The following is a 23,675-nucleotide window of genomic DNA, read 5'->3' as shown; positions in this document are numbered from 1 at the left end:
TGTTGTATAGTTAACATTATCGCTAAAATTAGTCCTACGATAGCTATTTGCGTTAGAATCTTTCCTTTGTTGCCCTAGCGCTGTGAAGATTTGATGTCTAGTTTCTAATATTATTTTGTATGCCTTATCTAAACTATCCGGGTTTCATGCTATAATCATAGTTTTAGTGGGTTCCGGGAGATGTTCCTTAAATGATTTCAGCGCTATCCTATTAACTTCATTCGTTGTCCATATTTGTGAATTATTTCCTAGTTTTTCCTACGCATCTTCCTTTCAGATGATTAAATAAATTTTTTTGATTATTTGCATCAAAAGTTAATATCTGCCTAATAAAATCCGTTAATTGGTTCGGATCTCGTCCGTCAAATTCTGCAATTTCATTAATACAGTTTAAAATTAGTTGAAAAAATGGTATGATGAATGCTTTGAGAGAATTTTGTTTGATTACAATTTATTCACGATTTCTTCGAATTATGAATGTCGTATTCTTTCGCAACATTTTTATACTATTGCAACCTGTTGCTACATCATCTAACGGTTGCACGTATCACCCAAAACTAAGAGAGATAGTTATAGGCTTACATATGCATATAAATAATCACGAGAACGAGAAAAGTTCAAATCTAGGTGATTGACTGTCTGTCCGTCCGTCCGTGCAATGTGTAACTGGACTAAAAAATGAGATATCTTGATGAAACTTGGTATGCTGTACGCGGCACTATTCTCATATTCCTGTCTTCTTCTTATCTTTTTTTACTAGTGTAGAAACCGCTTACGCGGTTATAGTAACAACAGCGCCAGTAGTGTTTTCTTTTTGCAACGTGGCGTCTCATACAGCTCATTGTTCCATCTAATGCAATATTCGCCGTAGCCAACGCGCAAAGGATCATAAATCTTTCGCAGAACCTTTCTTTCGAAAACTCGTAACGTCGACTCATCAGATGTTGTCATCGCCCATGCCTCTGCACCATATAGGAGGAGAACTTTACTTCTCAATTGCCTACTTAGTCCGAAGTAGCACCTGTTGACAAAAGATATTCTGCGTTGGATTTCGAGGCAGACGTTGTTGTTGGTGTCAATTCCTTTTCGGACTTTTGCCATGGAACGTCTGCTCCATTGTCATCGATTGGGGAATCGGGTTCGGCATCTCCTGATGTTATGCTTTCACTGCCATTCAGCAGGCTTTAGAGGTATTCCCTCCATAAGTTTAGTATGCTCTGGGAATCGGTTACTAGATCACCTCTGATAGTTCTACAAAAGTATGCTTCAATCTTGAAACCTTCTGTTAATCGTCACATCTTTTCGTTGAATTCTCGAGCATTACCCTTGTCGGCCAGATTGTCAAGTCCCTCATACTCACGCATTTCAACCTCAACGAACGAAGTTTTATCCCGTTCCATCAATTGCTTCTCGATTTCTGTACTAGAAAGTAAGAAAGAAAGAAAGAAAATAGGTGTGGTTGCTGTCCGATTTCGTTCCTTTTCGTACTATGATATAAAAATATAAGAAGAATCCCTCGTACCAAAGATTTTCGAAATCTGTCTTTCGGGTCTCTAGATATGGGATTTCACCAAAAAGTGGGCGGTGCCACGCCCATCATCCAATTTCCACACCGGCTCCTCATACCATCGAATGGTTACATATTGATTCATTGCGCTTTTAGTAGTTTTTGACCGTACCGTTATATGAGGAGTGAACTGGGTTATCTTCCGATTTCATCCGTTTTCACACTTCCGTTAAGAGTTCTTAAAATATATGTGCTGGGCTAATTTCCTTGTTATTGCTTTATTAGTTTAGGAGATATGTACATTAAACTTATTATACATATAACATTTTCTATCCGCAGATGCCCCTAACTACTATGATCCCCTGTACTAAATTAAAGTTTTTTATGTTAATATAGTCCTTAGTTATGGCATCTTCCGATTTCATCCGTTTTCACACTTCCGTTAAAAGTTCTTAAAATATATGTGCTGGGCTCATTTCCTTGTTATTGCTTTATTAGTTTAGGAGATATGTACATTAAGCTTATTATACATACATATAACATTTTCTACCCGTAGATGCCCTTAACTACTATGATCCCCTGTACTAAATTAAAGTTTTTTATGTTAATATAGTTCTTAGTTATGGCATTTTACAGGTTTTAGGATAATGGCCGTTTGTGGGCGTGACACTGGCCTAATTACGCCCATCTACGAACTAAGAAACCCACATACCAAGATTCCTCAAGATCTATCAATTTTTATTCAAGTTACAGCTTGCATGGGCATATATATATCCCTATATCTATCAGGTGATACGTATAACCGTTAGGTGAACAAAACAATAATACTCTGTAGCAACACTTTGCAAGAGTATAAAAAAAATGATTATAATCTGCAGAATATAGTGTAGCCAAAAGCAAAGAATAGCCCGTAGGGAAGAAAATATCGCTACCGTTCAGGCCAATGTTAAAGCTAATCCGAATCAGTGGTATCAACGTCATTCTGCATATGGTGAAATTTGTGGCTGGATTTGGTTTGCGTCCAAATGTGATTGTGTAGGCACAATAACTCTTTTCATCGAAAAATCAACTTTTCAAATGAGTCTCATAGATTAATATCTTCGTCAATCCTCGTGTGATTCAGGAAACGCAATTGCGTGCCCAAAAATTGGCCGTTTATTGCGGATTGTGGTATCTCTTTCGAAATCAGGTACGGATTTGATGAAATACACGCGGACGATCTCTATTCCCGACAAGACCGTGCGCCGCATGCTTTTAGATCATTTTTTCTGGTAATATATTAATCAAAGGTTTACGCCATCAACCAGCAACAATCGAGAAGCTCAAAATAAATTTTAGCGTACTATAGGCGAAGTGTTACACAGGGTCTTGAAAAAAGGCTTGAATGGAAGTTGCTGCTTTATGCAAACAGAGACTGGGGGGCCGATATTTTGTTGAAATCCTAAATGCCATAAAATGATCTAGATACGAGTACATAGCAAAGAAATGATATTTCGATATTTTTGATGGTACCTTTAACTTGAAGAAAATAATCAAATTCTTCCACCAACTTAGTATATATTCATTTGATACTCGAATTAAAAGATATCGTTCCAAATTTATTTGCGGGTAATGCTAATACTTTCTGTATTGGTGGAAAATGTAGTGTCACATATTCTTAACAATAAAACAATTGTAGTATGTATAGTGGACCAATAAAGTTTACATACACCTAGTTCTATTAAATTACGACACGTTTATTTGTTATAAAATAAATCAATTTTGTAGTTTTTTTCTATCCATTTCAAAATATGTATATTTAACATTAAATTTAGTATATCAAAATATTTTTTTTTTACACAAATAAAAAAAATTAATGCTAAAGCTAAAAATGGGCATAATTTATATCAAAAAAGTTTACGTACACTAATGATTATTTATATAAATCAAAAGTAATTACAATAGTTTTAGTGGTTTTTGGGCTACATTTTGTTGTTATTATTGTCCCTAGTTTTCGATGTATGCTCCCCACTCAATTTCTAGTATTATTTCCGGATATTTTGACCCACTAAGTCCATGATCCAGCTTTTTGGCCCTATTTTGATGAAATTCGATGTTTTCGAATACGATTTTCCAAAAAGTTCCAGATATTTTGAATAGGATTAATGTATGGTGATTGCGGGACCTATGGAGTTATTTTTAATTCTATAACAACCCCTAGTCATCGAGATAACTCAAACATTGGCCGATATGTGGATATAAGGTCAACCGAAAGTTCGAAAATCTTTATATTAGGTATATGGGGCTTCAATTACTCGTCTCACACATTGATCGATATTTTCGATCAAAAGTCAACCATAGATACTGGGGTCCACATATTCGGTACCTAGTGGCTACAACAGTTTTTGTTGAATTTGAACAATTTTTTTTTCATGCTGTGGCGTACACTAAAGGCATTATTTATGCAAAGTTGTATCCCGTTATATTAATTGCTTCTTGATTTGTGTACCGGAAAGTGAAAGAATCAAATGGAAATGAAAATATGAGAAAGCGGTGAAGTGTTGAAACTTAAGGCGTTACATGATTTTCTTGTTCTTCTTAATTGGCGTAGACACCGCTTACGCGATTATAGCCGAGTTAACAACAGCGCGCCAGTCGTTTCTTCTTTTCGCTACGTGGCGCCAATTGGATATTCCAAGCGACGCCAGGTCCTTCTCCACCAGGTCCTTCCAACGGAGTGGAGGTCTTCCTCTTCCTTCCTTCCCCCCGCGGGTACTGCGTCGAATACTTTCAGAGCTGGAGTGCTTTCATCCATCCGGACAACATGACCTAGCCAGCGTAGCCGCTGTCTTTTAATTCGCTGAACTATGTCAATGTCGACGTATATCGCGTACAGCTCATCGTTCCATCGAATGCGATATTCGCCGTGGCCAATGCGCAAAGGACCATAAATCTTCCGCAGAACTTTTCTCTCGAAAACTCGTAACGTCGACTCATCGGTTGCTGTCATCGCCCAAGCCTCTGCACCATATAGCAGGACGGGAATTATGAGCGACTTATAGAGTTTAGCTTTTGTTCGTCGAGAGAGGACTTTACTTTTCAATTGCCTACTCAGTCCGAAGTGGTACCTGTTGGCAAGAGCAATCCTGCGTTGGATTTCCAAGCTGACATTATTAGTGGTGTTAATGCTGGTTCCTAAATAGACAAAATTATCTACAACTCCAAAGTTATGACTGTAAACAGTGACGTGAGAGCCAAGTCGCGAGTGTGACGACTGTTTGTTTGATGACAGGACTAGTTTTGCGGGGATACCAAATTCAGACATCGCGGCATAAAGGCAGATCCTTTTCGCGCTGTCGAAAGCAGCTTTGAAATCGACGAAGAGGTGGTGTGTGTCGATTCTTCTTTCACGGGTCTTTTCCAAGATTTGGCGCATGGTGAATATCTGGTCGGTTGTTGATTTTCCAGGACTGAAGCCACGCTGATAAGGTCCAATCAGTTTGTTGACGGTGGGCTTTAATCTTTCACACAATACGCTCGATAGAACCTTATATCCGATGTTGAGGAGGCTAATCCCACGGTAGTTGGCGCAGATTGTGGGGTCTCCTTTTTTATGGATTGGGCATAGCACACTTAAATTCCAATCGTTGGGCATGCTTTCGTCCAACTATATTTTACAAAGAAGCTGATGCATGCTCCTTATCAGTTCTTCGCCGCCGTGTTTGAATAGCTCGGCCGGCAATCCGTCGGCCCCTGCCGCTTTGTTGTTCTTCAGGCGGGCAATTGGCATTCGAACTTCTTCATGGTCGGGTAATGGAACGTCTGCTCCATCGTCAGGTTCTCCTTCTCCTGGTGTTGTGCGTTCACTGCCATTCAGCAGGCTGGATAAGTGCTCCCTCCATAATTTAAGTATGCTCTGGGCATCAGTGACTAGATCACCTTTGGGGGTTGTACAAGAGTATGCTTCGGTCTTGAAACCTTCTGTAAGCCGCCGCATTTTTTCGTAGAATTTTCGAGCATTATCCCTGTCGGCCAGCTTATCAAGCTCTTCGTACTCACGCATTTCGGCCTTTTTCTTCTTCTGTCAACAAATGCGTCTCGCTTTTCTCTTCAACGTCTGTATCTATCCCATCCCGCACGTGTAGTGGTCGATCGTAACGTTGCGAGGTAGGCAGCCTGTTTTCTCTCCGCTGCGACACGGCACTCCTCGTCGTACCAACTGTTCTTTTGCACTCTCCGAAAACCAATGCTTTCGGTTGCAGCTGTACGTAAGGAGTTTGAAATGCCGTCCCACAGTTCCCTTATACCGAGTTGTTGACGAGTGCTCTCAGAGAGCAGGCGTGCAAGCCGAGTAGAAAATCGTTCGGCTGTCTGTTGTGATTGCAGCTTCTCGACGTCGAACCTTCCTTGTGTTTGGTGGCGTGCGTTGTTTGCTGCACAGAGGCGGGTGCGAATCTTAGCTGCAACAAGATAGTGGTCCGAGTCGATGTTAGGACCTCGGAGCGCACGCACATATAAAACACTGGAGACGTAGTTTTTGGATCCGGAGACAGCCAGGTAGCTTGATGAATCTTTTTATGCTGGAATATAGTACTACAGATAACCATATTTCGGGCCCCGGCGAAGTCGATCAGCCTCAACCCATTTGGGGAAGTTTCATCGTGGAGGCTGATTTTACCGACCGTAGTGCCAAAGATACCTTCTTTACCCACCCTGGCGTTAAAGTCGCCAAGCTCGATTTTGACATCGTGGCGGGGGCAGCTCTCATAAGTGCGCTCCAAGCACTCATAAGAGACATCTTTGGTCACATCGTCCTTCTCTTCCGTCGGGGCGAGGGCGCACATCACCAATATGTTGAAGAACCTCGCTTTGATGCGGATTTTGGCTAGACGTTCATTCACCGGAGTGAATGATAGTACTCGGCGACGGAGTCTCTCTCCCACCACGAATCCAACACCAAACTTGCGCTCCTTTATATGGCCACTGTAGTAAATGTCACAAGCTCCTACTCGTCTGTCCTTGTCCCGTCCATCGCATTTCTTGGACGGCGGTGATGTCAGCCTTTATTTTCGCGAGGACATCAACCAGCTGGGCAGCGACACCTTCCCAATTAAGGGACCGGACATTCCAGGTGCATGCCCTCAAATCGTAGTCCTTATTTCGTTTGCCATGGTCGTCATCAAAAGGGGGGTTTCTCATCCGAGGCTGTTGGTAGTTTTTCATTGGGGTGAGCTTTTTACGTGGCGGGTCTGGCGGGCTGCTTAAGTCATATGTAAAAGAATCGTTCTAGCCACTCCCAAGTGAATGGCGATCAGAGAACTTTCCTCACTTGCGTGAACTTCTACACATGACTCCATCCTCTACATGGGTTTTACAGTTTCAAAAAATCGAGAAATTTTTTTTTGTCTTATTAAATTCAATAACATCTCTAGAATATTGTCCTAAATTTTCAAGTTGATCCGACTAATAGTTTCGGAGATACAGCCTTGAGAACATGTGCGTTCAGGACTAGCTAGGCTAAGTTCGGCGTCTTTAAACACGTTCTTCTCAAAACTATGTTTTCAAAGTCGGTTGTAAAGATTTCTCGCGAACTACTCAACCGATCTTGATGAAATTTTACACAGGTCTTCAAGATACCATTTACAAGGTCTTGAACAAAGGATTTTTTTTTTTAATTGCAACTATTTAAAAAAAAAATGTCGAGAAATTTTCATCGAAATTTGCATTTTTTTATAAAAACCCAATTTTCATTTTTTGTTTCCTTCGTCCAATACCTAGTTTGTTGTCTTTACTAAAACACTTAATTTTTTATTTTTATTTCAGATGATCCTGAAAGAAGTTCTGCTGACAAAGCGGATGCACCTTTTTTCCGAGGGACTGCCGGAAGTGGCGTCGTAATGACTGCCATTTTGATATTTTTTTGAGAATTAAATGAGAACTACCAATTCTGAAAGATTTGGACGAAAGATTTTCTGACGAACTACTATCTGAAAAAAATGTCGCGAAATTTTCGCTGAAATTTTAATTTTTTCTATTAATGTCTGTCTAAAATTCAATTTTAAATCTTTTTTTCTTCGTTCACCTGCCAATGCGGAAGCATCTTTTTCCGAGGGATCACCAAGAATGGCCGATTTTAAGATATTTTTTTCCAAAAATTTCAAAATTTCTTTGTTAATAGTGTATGTTTGTAACAATAAAAAATTCTGGTTAATTTTTTATATGAGAAAAAATTGTTGAAGAAAGGCTGTTTCTTACCCGAGAAAACCCATGTAAGCCTTAAAAGTAAATTTTGCTTAATTAAGCCTTTGCGTTGACTCGAAAATAGATTCTTATGGTTGTAATTATTGTTTTCGTGAAAAAATGATAAAGTAAATTTGTTTTCTAAGGAAACTATAGGAAAATGTCTATTGATTTTGCGACAACGAAAACTTCATAAACTTGAATATCAAAATACTGTTTTACCTAGCGATATTTATGAATCATTTCTTGAAGCAAGTAAAAATGTCGTTTTGTCAGCAACTAAAACAAGTGTTAGATCAGAATGTTCATCAAACGAGCAACCATCAACATCTGCGAGTAACTCTGAAATTAAAGACCCTTTGGTGCAAGATTCGACTGCAGATAACCTATCTAACGTTAGTGACAATGTAGTTGCATCAGTAACTCAATATAGTATTTCATCAGAGTATTTATTAGGCTGAGCCCACACCGGATTAGTCAAAAACGTCTTTGACTAATAAAACACAAAAACATCTTGTGCTCCAACCCGCACCAAGCGAAGCACAATGCGACATTTCGTCTTTTTGTCTCGCTTGGTGTGCATTGAAATAAAACGAAAAAAGAAGAAAGCGAATCAGTTCTTGCAAAGATGTCGTCGGTTTTGTAATTATATATTAGGCTTCTTGTCTCGATCAAAAACACTAATTTCTCCGCGTCAATGTTCATTTTAACAACTTGTATGCAGAATAAAAGCACAAAGAAAATGCGTAATTTTGACTACGAAAACCAACGGTTCAAGCGGTTCAAGTCAAAGCACGGACATGCGTTTTCGTTTCGTCTTGTTCGGTGTGGGTTGTCACATATGAAGCTATGGGAAGGTGCGTATAAGGCAAGAAAAACTGTTTTGACTAACCCGGTGTGGGTTCAGCCTTAAATGAGTAGCCATCAATATCTACGAGTAACTACAATTGTTGACACTCCAATACAAGATTCGACCGGTAAGAGAAAAAGTAATGTAAGTGAAATTCTAGATCAAAATCTTGGACAAACTGCTGCGTTGGAAGAAAAGGTCGATGTTCCCCCAGAATCAACAACTGATAGACCACCTTCCGAAACTTTCTGCTCAATAAATTTGGGCAAGGTATGCATCTTTTGCAACAAAAGAAATAAAAAATTTCATTCGAAAATCGTAGTTCTGCACACTTCAAATAAAGAAACATTTCAAACGAGCCTTCTGGAAGATCTCAAGATTGATACAGATTTATATGACGAAACACTAAAAAAGTTGACAAATATTACAACCCAAGAAATTTTTTATCATAATGCTTGTCGGAGTGAATTTCGAAACAAAAAAACCTCATCAATAAAAAAACCAGCGTATTCATCATGGCATGCTTCCCGAGAAAATCATCAAATTGCTTTTGAAGAAATCTGTTCTCTAATAGAAGAGAACGTAATTAAACGTGGGCAATGTTATTTCGTTTCGTAAATATATAAACAATATAATGACTCATTCAGAGAGCTAAATAACAAAGAAACATCCAGTATTCAATTCAGAGCCGATTAGTTAGAAGACAAAATTCGTCATAAATTTAAAGATCTAATTCATATCTTGCAATCAAATAATAAAAAAGTCGTTGCACCTAAAGAAATAACTTCTATTGACGATTCACTATTTACTCATTTAAAAGATCAAGATATTCTACAAGCTGCAGAATCAATGTTGCGTAATGAGATAATAAACATAAATAAATCTAGATTAACAGATGCATAACTACATAGTAAACGATTGATACAATGTGAATGCTCGATACCACTAACTGTTTCTAATTTTGTAGCTTCTGTTATAGGAGGTTATGCTCGTAAGCGTCGGAGGTGTGACAATTTTAAACGGCACGTCAATTCTATATCTGAAGATATGGTATATATGGTACATAATGGTAATATCAAAACTTCAAAACATATTTGCTTAGGAATAGCATTGAAAAGTTTGACAGGCAGTCGGAAAGTTATAGATATTATATATCGGTATTGTCATTGATTAGTTATAATGCTGTTGAAGAATTAGTAACAGAAGCCACTTTTACTTCAACTTCACGAACAGGAGTGTGTCCGGAAGTCATAAAAAAAAACTGAAAATCTGTCAACAGGTATTGCGTACGATAACTACGATCGGTTTGTTGAAACAAAACTGGTAAAGATACTCTCCATGACACCATAAGCATAATCTATCAGAATATGGAACCTAATGACCTGATGGATGAAGAGGGGCTAGCAGAAACATTTACAAATAGGCGCCGAAGAAGGTCATTTGAAGCAATCGACATAGCACTACCTTTTTACGCAAAAAAGCTAAGATTACCAGTGGCTTTCAACCCGATATTGAAGATAATACTGAACAAATGAAGACAATATTATTATAAATATGGATCTATACAAGAGAATTGAAGCTGTTTGGATGTTAAGTCCCGCTCAAGGCTTGCCAAACATCACTATGTGGGTAGGATTTAATAGTACAAAAATAAAAGACGACAGTCCACAACAACGGATTTCCTATTTGACTCCAATTAACTCATCACCTACCGCTATTCCAGTAGTTTTATCAACGATTTCATACCATGCTGTCTTATTTTAAAGCAATAGGAAAAATCATAGATGGTTGTGGACTGTCGACAATAATGGTGGAGAGTGAACTTCTTGCAAGTGGATCAGCACAAAGCTTTTTGGAAGGGAAACATTTTAATCTGTGCAAGAGACTACATCCCATGATGGCTTTAGCATTACAAATTCTTCATTTCCGTTCGTTTTTACAACGCGAAAATATTGAAATAAGTACTGAAATAACTGAAGAACTGGAAAGATTAAGAAGCTGCAAAGTACCATTATTTTTCATTTATAATGAACACTTCAAAGATTTGTACAGTAAGTATGAAAAGTTTGCAGAAAAAACAATAAACAGTGAATTCGGTAAGACGGCTCAGTTTTATATGATTTACCTACAACTTATACAGTATTATTTAATTCTAAGTCGAAGTATTCGTATTGGGGATTTTGAATTATTCAAGTCCATAATACCGAAAATTAATAACATGTTCTTCGTTTGTAACCATCAAAATTACGCCAGATGGGCAGTCCATTATCATTATAGTTTATCAAAAGTCGCATAAACTCATCCAGGATTGGAGGATGATTTTAAAAACGGCTTTTTTGAAGTTAAAACACTTCAATTCCGACGACATACTTGTGATTCACGAAAACAATAATTATAACCATAAGAATTAAAATAAACTTGGCTAAATGAGTTAGCTTTCCGCCCTCATACCCCCCTACACCACACCACTCATAAAGCAACTCTGTCACACGCAAAAAGCAACACTGGCACACTCTCCACACTTGGAGACCGCACTCATCGTCAACATCGTTGGAAGCCGCAGTCTACAACCACACACACACACCAATACACGCCGTATATCAACCCACCATAACTCTCCACAGCCCAACGAGCAAAAAAGGGCTCGTCCTGAAAGCAGCGTGGTTTTTTCGATCACTTGTTTCGAGACGTACACATCGGCGGACGTTATACCAGTTGCATATTCGGCACGCGGTTAAAAACACTTTTTTACATCAGTTTCTATTCATCCGGCGTTATTCGACGCATCTAAAACATCATTTTCTATTCATCCGGCGATATTCCGCACGCATTTAAAACATCATTTTCTATTTCATCCGGCGTTATTCGACGCATCTAAAACATCATTTTCTATTAACCCGGCGATATTCCGCACGCATTTAAAACATCATTTTCTATTTCATCCGGCGTTATTCGACGCATCTAAAACATCATTTGTTATTCATCTGGAGATCCTGTACGCGCAGCAGCTGAACCAACACATCATCACCACATCGTTTTATCAGAACATATACACCTCCACTGGTACCCGACCAGGGAGTCCACTAATTCAATACATCTATCATACATAATCCATTTTTCTATATACATTGCCACCTTCACTGGTATCCGACCGGGAGACTTTTATTATAACCTTTCTGTTTCTTTAATAAAATTGTTAACGTGAAGTGAACAACCACATACTTATATATATATTGCGTCCCAAAAGCAGTGGGTATTAAAACCAAGTGGTAAGTTTTATACATATATGGTCCTTCGAGCCATTCTGAATGGCACTATTGTGAAGCAAAGAAAAAAAAAATAATAATAATAAGAATAAAATAACGAAAATTTGAAACAAATTATACAGCCAAAAGTGGAAAAAAAAGCTAAAAATATTAAGTTAAGGTGACAAAATAAAATGAAAAAGTGCACAAGTACAAGTGCAGTGAAACAGTGAAATTACATACACACAAACATAGTGACGAAGAAATAAAAAGGAGAAAATAAAATTAAAACAAAAAAAAAGTGTTTTAGGAAAAAAAAAGTGCAAAAGTGCAAATATATGCAGTGACATTGCAGTAAAAAAAAAAAACATACAGTGCCCCAAACGGAAAATAGATTACAAAATTAAGTAAAATCAAATAGAATACACATACATACATAAATGTACATACATACAAGTGCGAAAAAAAAATTAATAATAATAAGCAGTTACTACTACAAAAAAAAAGACACAAAAAACGGGCGCGAATATAAAACTATATGTACATATGTACATAAAACCAAATACAGATTAATTTAAAACGGGCGCGAATAAAACCAACAAAAAACAATAACCACCAGGAAGCCATCGCAGCAGGATTTGGAATAGGAACTGTTATCCATTGGCCTAGAGTAATCCCCAAAATCCCATGACGGATAATAAGGTGAGTCGTATCGATTCCCTTTAGTATTGCATATTTTATTTCAATTTTTGCATACACGTACATATACTATGTACATACATATGTATCATTACAAGAAAAAATTCTTTGCGTAAAATTTAATATATTTGCATAGAATAACTCATCCAGTTATTCTCATTTCGGTTATTTAATTTGGGAAAAATTACTTTGCATAGAATAACTCATAAAGTTATTCTTATTCCATTTTACTGTTTTTGCAAAAACACCGGTTGCCAAGCTGTTATAAGTAACCTTTGGTTAAAACAGAATACGGAAAATAAAACGGTTTGGCATAACAGATAATTATATGTATATGAAAATATTTATATATGTACATATAGATTTATGTACATATGTATCTATAGACATATATATTTATATACTGTATATATATATCCAAATATAATATATAAAGATTGTTTTTTGGCCGCTAATACACACAAAATATCCACAAACATAAAAAAAAAAGAAAAATTCAAGTTTTTACTTGCACATATGTCCGGTGATACCCCTTATGCTCGATAAAGCATAAGCAGGATTGCCTCAAATAAGTAAGCAAAACGAAAGGCAAAACAAAAAACAATTATATATAAGTTAACACCAGAAATATTACAAACAAATCAATAACTGCCGACGTCAACATCCGCCATGCGCCACAAGTCAGCAGAAACAAACAAGTGGGAACAACATCCGCCATGCGCCGCAAGTCAGCAGAAACAAACAATTGCAAAACAACATCCGCTATGCGCCGCATAAGCGAAAGTGCTAACGCAAGTAGATTTAGGTAATATTAAGAATATGTTAATTGTAAATTAAGTTGAGTAGTTATTTGGATTTTGTACAATAAAGGTCAATTTGACCATAAAAAAAAATTATTATTTTTTTTACGACTTTGTAAATAATAAGTCGTTAATTGGCGCCCGAGTCAAAAAGCAGCTGAATTTAAATTCCTTACCCACGCTTGAGGAAGGAAGGTGAGCACTTGGAGCAAGACGGTGATCCATTAGTATCCAGAAGGAAAAAAGGACCAAATCATCATTGCCAGCCACCATGAAGCTGATCATAATGTAAGAAATAGGTTAAGATTGTGAAAAATTGTAGAAACCAAAATAAGTTAAAAAAATTCAAAAGTTTAAAAGAGTGAATATATATGTATTTCCATTTAATATCCTTCAAAACAAAAATTGTTTTAAAATTGTGAAAGTTTTTAGAAAGAATCAAGTGAATTGTTATACAAAAAGGAAATATATTTTTCTCTTCCTCTCACGAAAATTAGTAAAAATTAAGTTTATATTAAGCAAATTTAACAATAATACAAAATCGTTCATAATATAAACAAATCAAATAAAATAAGGCTTGTACAGCCTATAAAAAAATATTTTTAAATATAAAAATAACATTAATTATCTCTGCGATTCCGTAGCCAACTCAGGAGTTGACCGGACCCTCTAGAGTATAAATAACCTGTTCCTAGAAAGGATAACATAAATTTTCTGTAACATAACCATAAAGGACCTCTCCAAAAATGGCTAACCCAAACAACCTGATTAAGCCATCATTGCTAGGGAATGCTGCTCCCACTGCTACAGCAGGACCTTCGGCTCCGGCTAACCAAATTTCGCCAGAATTGGTAAACATAATTAAAACTATGGTAGCCCAAGCCCTAGAAACGAATGGACCCAACTTAGTTCAAAGTGTTCTTAATAACACAACAAATCCCATAGTAACCGATCAGACAATAGACGTACAATTTCAGAATAACATGAGCGAGATGGATAAAATACCAGATGTAGTACGCTCATTACGAGAATTTTCAGGAAACTCTTCAGAGTTTAGCTCCTGGAAAAAAAGCGTAGAACGCATTTTGAGGATATACGAACCCTCAAAAGGCACTCCGCGCTATTTCGGTATTTTAAATGTAATACGAAACAAAATAATCGGAAAGGCAGATATTGCACTAGAGTCCTATAACACACCATTGGACTGGACAGCAATCTCTCGCTGTTTAACTACTCATTACGCCGACAAACGGGACATAGGTACGCTAGAATACCAAATGACTTGCCTCATACAAGGTAGACTGACAGTGAACGAATTCTACCAAAAGGTATACGCACATTTATCACTCATATTAAACAAAATAGGCTGCATGGAAGTTGGAGAAGAAGCAGTACAGTTGTTGACAGAAAATTATCGTTCAAAGGCCCTCGATACTTTTGTCAGAGGACTTTCAGGCGATCTACCTAGGCTTCTCGGTATTAAAGAACCAAAGAGCTTACCTGAAGCCCTACACCTATGCCTAAAGCTCGAAAACCAGAATTTTAGAGCCTACCACGCAAATAATCAATTTTTTAACGCGCCGTCAACATCTCGACAACAAGGCTTTACCCAACAAAATTCACGACAACATTTTGCCCAACCAAGATACTCCCAACCACAAAACCAACAAGTTTCACAGACAAAATTCCATCCTGAACTAGCTTATCTACCGCAACCTTTGACAAATCCTAACCCATACAACTATCAACGCACACAACAAAATTATTACCCACCTAATATCCAGAATTCTATAAACCAGAACCCAAATCAATTTAACCAGCAATATAACCAACAAACTCATACTCCACCAAGACCTCCTAAACCACCTCAACCCATGGACGTAGACGTGAGCCTGCGGACAAACGCGATTAATTATGCAAACAGGCCAAACCCTAAAATTATTGGTAAGCGACCTGTAAGTGCATCCAATAAAAATGAAATTCAACCAAAAGTGCAAAGAAACTTTCACTTGAATTCAACCCCAGATCCATATAATGAACAGAATTACCAAGACAATCAGTACAATTACGACTATCAGGACAACGAATATAATCACGACTATAACTCAACACAGGACTAACCAAAATTCAAACAGGAACGTACAGATTAATACATAAAATCGACCTGGATGCATGCCAGAAAACATTGAATGAAATAAGCAGCATCATTAAGATAAAGATCACTGAAGGAAATCCCCTCCTTCCTATTCTCATTAACGAACTAAACTTGACACAGACTTATTTAAACAGACTTAAACCAAGGAGATTTAAAAAATCAATAGATGCACCAGGGACAGTCTGGAAATGGATCGCTGGAAATCCCGACCACGACGACCTAGTAATTCTAGAAAATCAACTTAACAATATAATAGAAAATAACAATAAACAAGTAATAATTAACAAAGTAATTTTTGACAGAATTAACAATATCACCACAATATCAAATAAAATAATAAAATCTTTACAAACGAACGAAGAAATACAACACCATTTGGCTCTTGAAATAAAATATAAATTAAAAATTATTAAAGAGGAAATAATTAATATAGATTACGCAATGCATTGGGCAAAGGCCGGCATCGTAAATTCATACATTTTGTCAAATGATGAACTTAGATTAATAAAATCTGTATTTGAAAATAATAATTTTACATTAAATAATATGGAAGACTCACTAGAGCTAGCGAATATAAAAGTCGCCTCAAACAACACAATGTTACTTTATATAGTCGGAATACCCGTAACAAATGAGGATATTTGCGACTCAATTTTGATAAAACCAATAAAAATAAGGAAAAATATTAATAAAATCCCCTATGAGGATATACCTTAGTAAAGAAACTATATGTGCATACATGTTTTGTGTTGTAACTTTTTTTTCTGTAACTGTACACTTGTTTTTATAATAGATTGTTCTTGTAATATACAGTTATTATTTACTGTTAATCGATTGCTTCTTCTTATTTCATTCGTAGTACGCGTTTTTTACTGTGTCTTTCGAAAATAGTAGAAAATATTTATATGTGCACGGGAGCATTGGTCAGTAGTTCTTTTTTATAGACGCGTTTGGAATTAAGTTAATATAATAAATTTTTTAGAATCTAAAAGTAAGTAAATAATTTAAAATTTTAAATAATTAAAATAAGATTCTAGTAAGTAATTTCGGACTTGTAGTCAAATATGCCACGGGGAAGAATCCTTTCAGAGTTTGAGCAGGGACGAGCACTAAGTTTGCGTGAAAGTGGTATAAAAATAAAAGAAATTTGCACAGCACTAAACCGCCATAGAAATACATTTAGTATTTTCTTAAAAAATCCTTCAAAGTATGGCACTAATCAACGCAGTGGTGGAAAACCCAAAATAGATTTTCGATGCAAACGTTAAATTCAACGCCTTGCACTCGTTAATCAAATGAGTAGTTCACAAATAAAGCGTCATTTGGATTTAGATGTCACAAGAATGCGAGTTTGTCAAATTTTTCATCAAAATCCTAGCATAAAACACCTTTCTATGGTACCACAATTTCAAAACAAATAATTTCACGTAATACAACGGCTGCGGGGTCCACAAGCTGACCTTTTGCCTAGCATTTACAGATAAATACCAATTTTGGGATGAAGAATGGCGAAGCGTTGTGTTCAGCGATGAAAAAAAGTTTATTCTCGATGGACCTGATGGTTTTAATAAATATTGGAATCATACACAAAACCCTCGGCGCACGTGTCTCCGTTGAGTACACGGCGGAGGTTCTATAAAGGTGTGGGCAGCTTTTTGTTATGAAGGAAAAACTCCAATATGCTACATATCAACAAAAATGAATGCACAAATCTATTTAGACTTGCTTGATAGTGAATTGATAGAATTTGCAGACCAATTTTAAGAGGACAATTTGATTTTCCAGTAAGACAATGCCCCGATCCACAATGCAGCCCTTACTAAAAGGTTTTTCGAGTCACGAAACATTCCGCTTTTGGAGTGGCCAGCAATAAGTCCAGATTCAAACCCTATCGAGCATCTGTGGGGAATACTATCTGCTAGAGTTTTTAAAAGTGGACGCCAGTTTACTACCTCAAAACAGCCAAAAATGGCAATACAGAGAGAATGGGCTTCAATGGGCATGTCAACGCTAAAATCTTTGGTTTAATCGATGCCATCTCGACTTAACCAAGTCAAAATGAATAAAGGAAAGCATATTAATTACTAAAAACCTAATTTATCAGAATATTTGAAGAAAACAACTTATTTTATAACATGCACATATAAATATTTTCTATGAAGCATATGTTCAGTTTTTAATTTTGTTGTATGTACAACAGGAATTTTAATTAATTTTTGTTATATGATGTTACTATATAAATACATATATAAACAAAAACCAAAACTTTGATAGCTCGCTTCATTTCCAAATTCAACAGCTTTGAAGTCGTGCACATATAATTTCTTTACTAAGGTAGTTACTTGTAATAATGACAAAGTTTTTGGCGTTAAGAATAAATGTAAGGAACATAATAATATAAGAATTTGTAACCGTAGGAATTTAATAGATATAAGTAACACTACTTGCGTCCCTCGACTACTTCGAAGCGAACCAGCGGAATGCACTATAATAAACAATCAGCACATCCCATCAGTAGAGAATATCTCACCTGGCATCGTACTACTAAATCAGTACAATGGCACAATAGAGATCGACAACCAAAAAATAAATCTTACTGGATCGTACGCAGTACAATATCACAATTCTACAGTTAGCATTGACGAACAAAAATATACCTTAAGCGAAACGTTAAGCACCAAACCACTACCTGCAATCCTGCAACCAAATCTCCCTTCAAATAGGGAAGAAGAAATCCTAAGTTTGGAAATGTTGAAAGAACTCCACATGAACAACACCAAACACCTAAAAGCACTACATATAACCCACAGAACAGCTTTAATCACGAATTTATCTCTTTCAATCATCAGTCTGATATTCGTAGCGGTAATGGTCATCGCATTAGTTCTAAGGGAACTTTTGAAAAGCAAACTGGTAGAACGGTCAAGTTATAACGTAAACGTAAACGTGAATGACCCTAAAGAGTTCACAACATCCGAAACACCACAGTTAACAGAGTCAATAACGCTAGTAAGCCAAATGCAGAAACCCAGTAGAACAAACGGGGACGTTTGTTTTTAGGGGTGGAGGAGTTAACACCAGAAATATTACAAACAAATCAATAACTGCCGACGTCAACATCCGCCATGCGCCACAAGTCAGCAGAAACAAACAAGTGGGAACAACATCCGCCATGCGCCGCAAGTCAGCAGAAACAAACAATTGCAAAACAACATCCGCTATGCGCCGCATAAGCGAAAGTGCTAACGCAAGTAGATTTAGGTAATATTAAGAATATGTTAATTGTAAATTAAGTTTAGTAGTTATTTGGATTTTGGACAATAAAGGTCAATTTGACCATAAAAAAAAAAATATTAATTTTTTTTACGACTTTGTAAATAATAAGTCGTTAATTTATACATATACATATATATGCAGAAAAACAAGAAAAAGTTAAAGAAAACCGAATAGGAAAAAAAAATTTCATTTACATACATATGTACATATATGCACCAATTTGAGCATACGTACATTTATATTATAAACTCAACCGTTTGAGAGCATTTGAGTACATGCCAATAGACTGTACTCACATAAATTCGTACATATACATATTTACGGGATATACAGAGAGTGCACAGTTACAAGCCGAAGTGCACATACTTTTTTCGTTTCTCAATTCCGCTCGTTCCACTAGGAAACAATATATGCACGTTTGCATATACACTCACACATACGTATATACGTAACGTCAATAGTACAATACGAGGGTACATAAAAATATTATATGCTTATAAAACGGTTCGGTAGAAAAAGCATAAAGTATTAAAATATACATATATTTACATAAATAAACAAATAATTAAATATTACGAACTACTTAACTTACATATTCAAAGTCCAAATTGGCATATTTCGGCAATACCCCTTGTGTTTTATAAACAAAAACAAGCAGGATTGCGTATATGTATGTACAAAAACACTGATCTCTTATACGAGCACTCAGTTGCAAGTACATACATACAAACGGATTCGTCTATAGGTATACCCTATAAGATATACAAACACTAAACAAATTAATAAAATAAATATTGCATTTTTAGCAATTAAATAATAATAAATAAATTCGTTAATACTTTTATGCTTTTCAAATTAATTAAAACGAACGCGTTATTTAATTAAATCCGATCAATAAAATAAAATAAAACAAAAAATTTTACAATTTTACCAATTTACCAATTTACAAAAAAATTCGCTTTGCAATCAGCAATTTCATTCGAACTCAATCAGTTTACACTGAAAGAAAATAAAATTTATTTCGTTAATTTATTTGTTCTAAATGGACACAGATTCCAAAGAATCTAAATCTTCACAACTACTGAAAGTTCCAAAAATGGTTTCGGACGAAAAAAGTCCATGTACACCTGCAGAAGCTACACGCTCAAAACAAGGTGTTACGAAACAAAAAAGGGGGAAAGATATTTCATATACTAAGTTTATTGCTGAGAGTGACAGTCTAATTCGATACTGCACTCGATTTTCAACTTCACCGATTCAAGATAATTCTGAATCGGTATTAGAAATCAAAAAAGAAAATCTGGGCAATTTCTGCACACGTCTCCAAGCTGCGTATGATGCAATAGTAGAATCTGATGATTCAGATCTACCAGAAAATTTCAAGACCTCGGCTTACGCCAAATATGAAAATTGCTTAGACCAATTTGAAGAAACGAAAGCAATGATTACAGATCAATTGAAACTAATTAAAGCAATTGCACCTACTCCACTTCCGCGAGTAGAGATGCCACAAGTACAAAGTCAAGAGGCAAGTTCAGGCATCCACCTCAAGGTGCCCGCATGTGACACAGAAATTTTTCATGGGGGTTATGACTAATGGCCGTCCTTCCGGGACATGTTCACAGCCGTTTACATAAACCACCCAAAATTATCTAATGCACAAAAATTGTATCACCTCCGATATAAAACGAAAGGTCAAGCTGGCGTCATAGTAAAACAGTTCGCATTAAATGACGACAATTTTAATATGGCTTGGGAAGCTTTAAAATCAAGATACGAGAATGAACGAATATTGGTCGATAAGCAGATAACAATTCTGATGAACTTGCCAAAAATTCAAAAGGAAACCAGTGAAGAATTTATCAAACTTCAATCCACTGTTTCCAATTGTTTGTCGATTTTATCGACCCAAAATATTCCCACAGACAACTGGGACCCTATACTGGTAAATATATGCACAGCAGCATTACCAGAAAAGTCTTTAGTAGTTTGGGAGCAATCGCTCTCATCACGTCAAAAATGCCCAACGTGGCAACAAATGAAAGATTTTCTCACTACCCGGTACGAAATCGCAGAAAGGGTAGACAAAAAAATAAATACAAGTAAACCAAAAGGTATTCAACAAGATTTAAATAGAAGCTTCTTCAAAACAATCGTTCTCATCTGAACAGAATAAAAGATCATGCAACTAGCATAAGCTCAAACAACAACAATTTAAATACTTTGTTCAAGCTTCTTCAAAACGCAATCGTTCTCATCTGAACAGAATAAAAAAAAAACAGCGCAAATATCAAAAGAGCCGCGGGTTAAGTTGCAACAACAAATCCCGAAGTGCCAAATTCTCAAAATTGCCAAGAAGCACCATGCTGCTCAAAGGCATTAACAACTCAAACGCTACACGGCGAAAATCAAAGTAGGGTACTACTACCCACAGCAGTCGTCTCCATCGAACATCGAGGAGAACTGTTTAAGCTCAGAGCCCTAAAAGACCAAGGATCACAACGATCTTTCATAGCGTCTAGGGCACAAAATAGGCTAAATCTGCCAACAAGACAAGCCAACTTTGAAATTACGGGAATGGGCGGAAGAGTAGTTCAAAACTCTAATAAAATCTGCCCCATTACCCTATTTTCCCCCCAAGCGGATATAAGAATACAAGCAGAAGCTATAGTCTTACCGCAATTAACCAATATGTTACCAAGCTATCATATAAATAGCAAGCATTGGGAAAAGGTTTCACACCTTAAGTTAGCAGATCCCAACTGCAACACCCCCGCTCAAATAGACCTTCTATTAGGCAGCGATCTCATACCTCAAATAATACTCGAAGGTATTGAGAAAATTTCAAACACACTGTTGGCACAAAAGACTATTTTCGGTTGGATCCTAAGTGGACTAGTTACGGAACCAGTCACAACAATGACAACTCAAGTTGAGGAAATCTCGAATGAGTACCTCAATTCACAATTGAAAAAATTTTGGGAAATAGAAGAACTCCCCCCCATTTCAATCAAAACCCCAGAAGATCAGTATTGTGAAGACTTTTACAAAGCCACAACTACCAGATCAGATAATGGTCGGTATGTCGTACGACTACCACTAAAACAGCAATTTCCCAACACAATCGCCTTAGGTCACTCTCGCACCTCTGCAATACAGCAGTTTCAAAGTATGGAAAGAAAACCTACTTAATATATGATGGTGTGTTGGAAGAATACCTCCATTTAGATCACATGGAGGAAATAAGTCCATGCGAAAAAATCATCAATGGCAAATACTACTCATTTTACTTGCCACATCATGCAGTAGTAAAGCCAGATAAAAAAACAACTAAAGTAAGAGTTGTCTTCAACGTCTCAAGATCCACTAGCTCGGGGAATTCCCTAAACGATATCCTGTTTACGGGACCCACGCTCCAACCTGATTTAATGCTGCTTATTCTAAACTGGCGTATATTCAAATACGTATTTAACGGGGACGTCGAAAAAATGTATAGACAAATAGCCGTACATAAAGACGATCAAGATTTTCAGCGAATTATTTTCCGAAAATCACCCAATAGTCCACTACGCGACTTCAAGCTAAAACAGTGACCTTTGGCGTTAACTGTGCCCCATACTTAGCCATTCGAACACTCCATGAATTGGCTGAAAACACCAAGTCAGAATTTCCACTGGCGACCCAGGTGTTAAAATCACAAACGTATGTAGACGATATTCTGTCTGGAAGTCACAGTCTTCCACAAGCATACGAATCACTATCACAAGTAATCCAAGCCCTCAAATCCGCAGGGTTTCCATTAAAAAAGATTACGGCAAATCACCCAGCTATATTAAAAAATATACCAAAAGAAAATTTGTTGGACACTAATTTCCTTATTTTCGAAAAGGAAAGTACAACAAAAACTCTGGGCATCCAATGGAATGCGATATCGGACCAGTTTTCATACACGACTGAGTCCATATCCGCAATATCCGCCATTACGAAACGCCAAATTCTCTCCTCTGTGGCAAAACTTTTTGACCCCGCAGGATGGCTATCGCCAATTATGATACAAGCCAAAATCCTGATACAAGAATTATGGCTAGATGGTACCGACTGGGACGAGCAAGTAAAACCACTTCGTTTAGAAAAGTGGTCCCAGTTCGCGAGCAATCTCAAAGATATTACACAAATACAAATCCCACGATGGGTAAATTATGTCCCAGAGCACAAAGTCGAACTACACGGCTTTTGTGACGCCTCTGAAAAGGCGTATTGCGCCACTATATATGTTCGCACACAAAGTGACGAGGCGACTACAAGCCACTTACTAGTTGCAAAAGCAAAAGTGGCTCCTCTAAAAACCATAAGTCTACCACGACTAGAACTATGTGGTGCATTACTACTTGCCAAACTAGCATCCATAGTGCAAACGCAACTGAATATGGCGAAAAATAAATTATATCTCTGGTCCGATTCCGAGATTGTATTAGCTTGGTTGGAAAAACCACCACATGCATGGAAGACGTACATCTCCAATCGAACGTCTCAAATTCTTGACCTAGTGGGATCAGCCACTTGGCGACACGTAGCCAGTGCTGACAATCCTGCTGATCTAGGTACAAGAGGGTGCAAACCTCTGCACCTTGCCACCACCACCCTCTGGTGGAATGGCCCCCGATGGTTGACAGAATCTCCCGATTCTTGGCCACAATCGCCAATGCGCAACATAATTGCCCCCGAAGGTCGAAAAATCGACACCTACCACACAATATTGGATGATAATGACATCCTTGAACGATTTTCATCGTTCCCCCGAGCACTCAGAGTAGTCGCCTATATTCTCAAATTCGCAGAGCGACTCAAACTTAAGGTAAAGGGAGCAACTTGCCCCCAATGCGATACATTGACGCACCAACACTTACAAAAGGCAAAAGTCGCT

General features: G+C 37.0%; 1 protein-coding gene across 6 annotated transcripts in view; it reads right to left on the bottom strand.

Moving 5' to 3' along the window:
- LOC126763886 (kelch-like ECH-associated protein 1B) overlaps window positions 1–23,675 on the bottom strand; it is a 108,732-nt gene that overhangs the window by 35,610 nt on the left and 49,447 nt on the right. For 4 of the 6 annotated variants that reach the window (XM_050481644.1, XM_050481647.1, XM_050481649.1 and 1 more), the window contains exon 1: window positions 13,497–13,560. The exons of the other annotated variants lie outside the window; for them this stretch is intronic. In XM_050481644.1, the coding sequence (XP_050337601.1) occupies window positions 13,497–13,545 (49 nt within the window). In that variant the 5' untranslated portion in view covers window positions 13,546–13,560. Of the gene's footprint in view, window positions 1–13,496; window positions 13,561–23,675 lie in introns of those variants that run through there. 6 annotated transcript variants of the gene reach the window in all.

Source organism: Bactrocera neohumeralis, unplaced genomic scaffold, assembly GCF_024586455.1.
Source record: "Bactrocera neohumeralis isolate Rockhampton unplaced genomic scaffold, APGP_CSIRO_Bneo_wtdbg2-racon-allhic-juicebox.fasta_v2 cluster09, whole genome shotgun sequence".
NCBI classification, from domain to species: Eukaryota; Metazoa; Arthropoda; class Insecta; order Diptera; family Tephritidae; genus Bactrocera; species Bactrocera neohumeralis.
The sequence above is the reverse complement of the archived record's forward strand: the minus strand, read 5'-3'. Positions and strand labels throughout refer to the sequence as shown.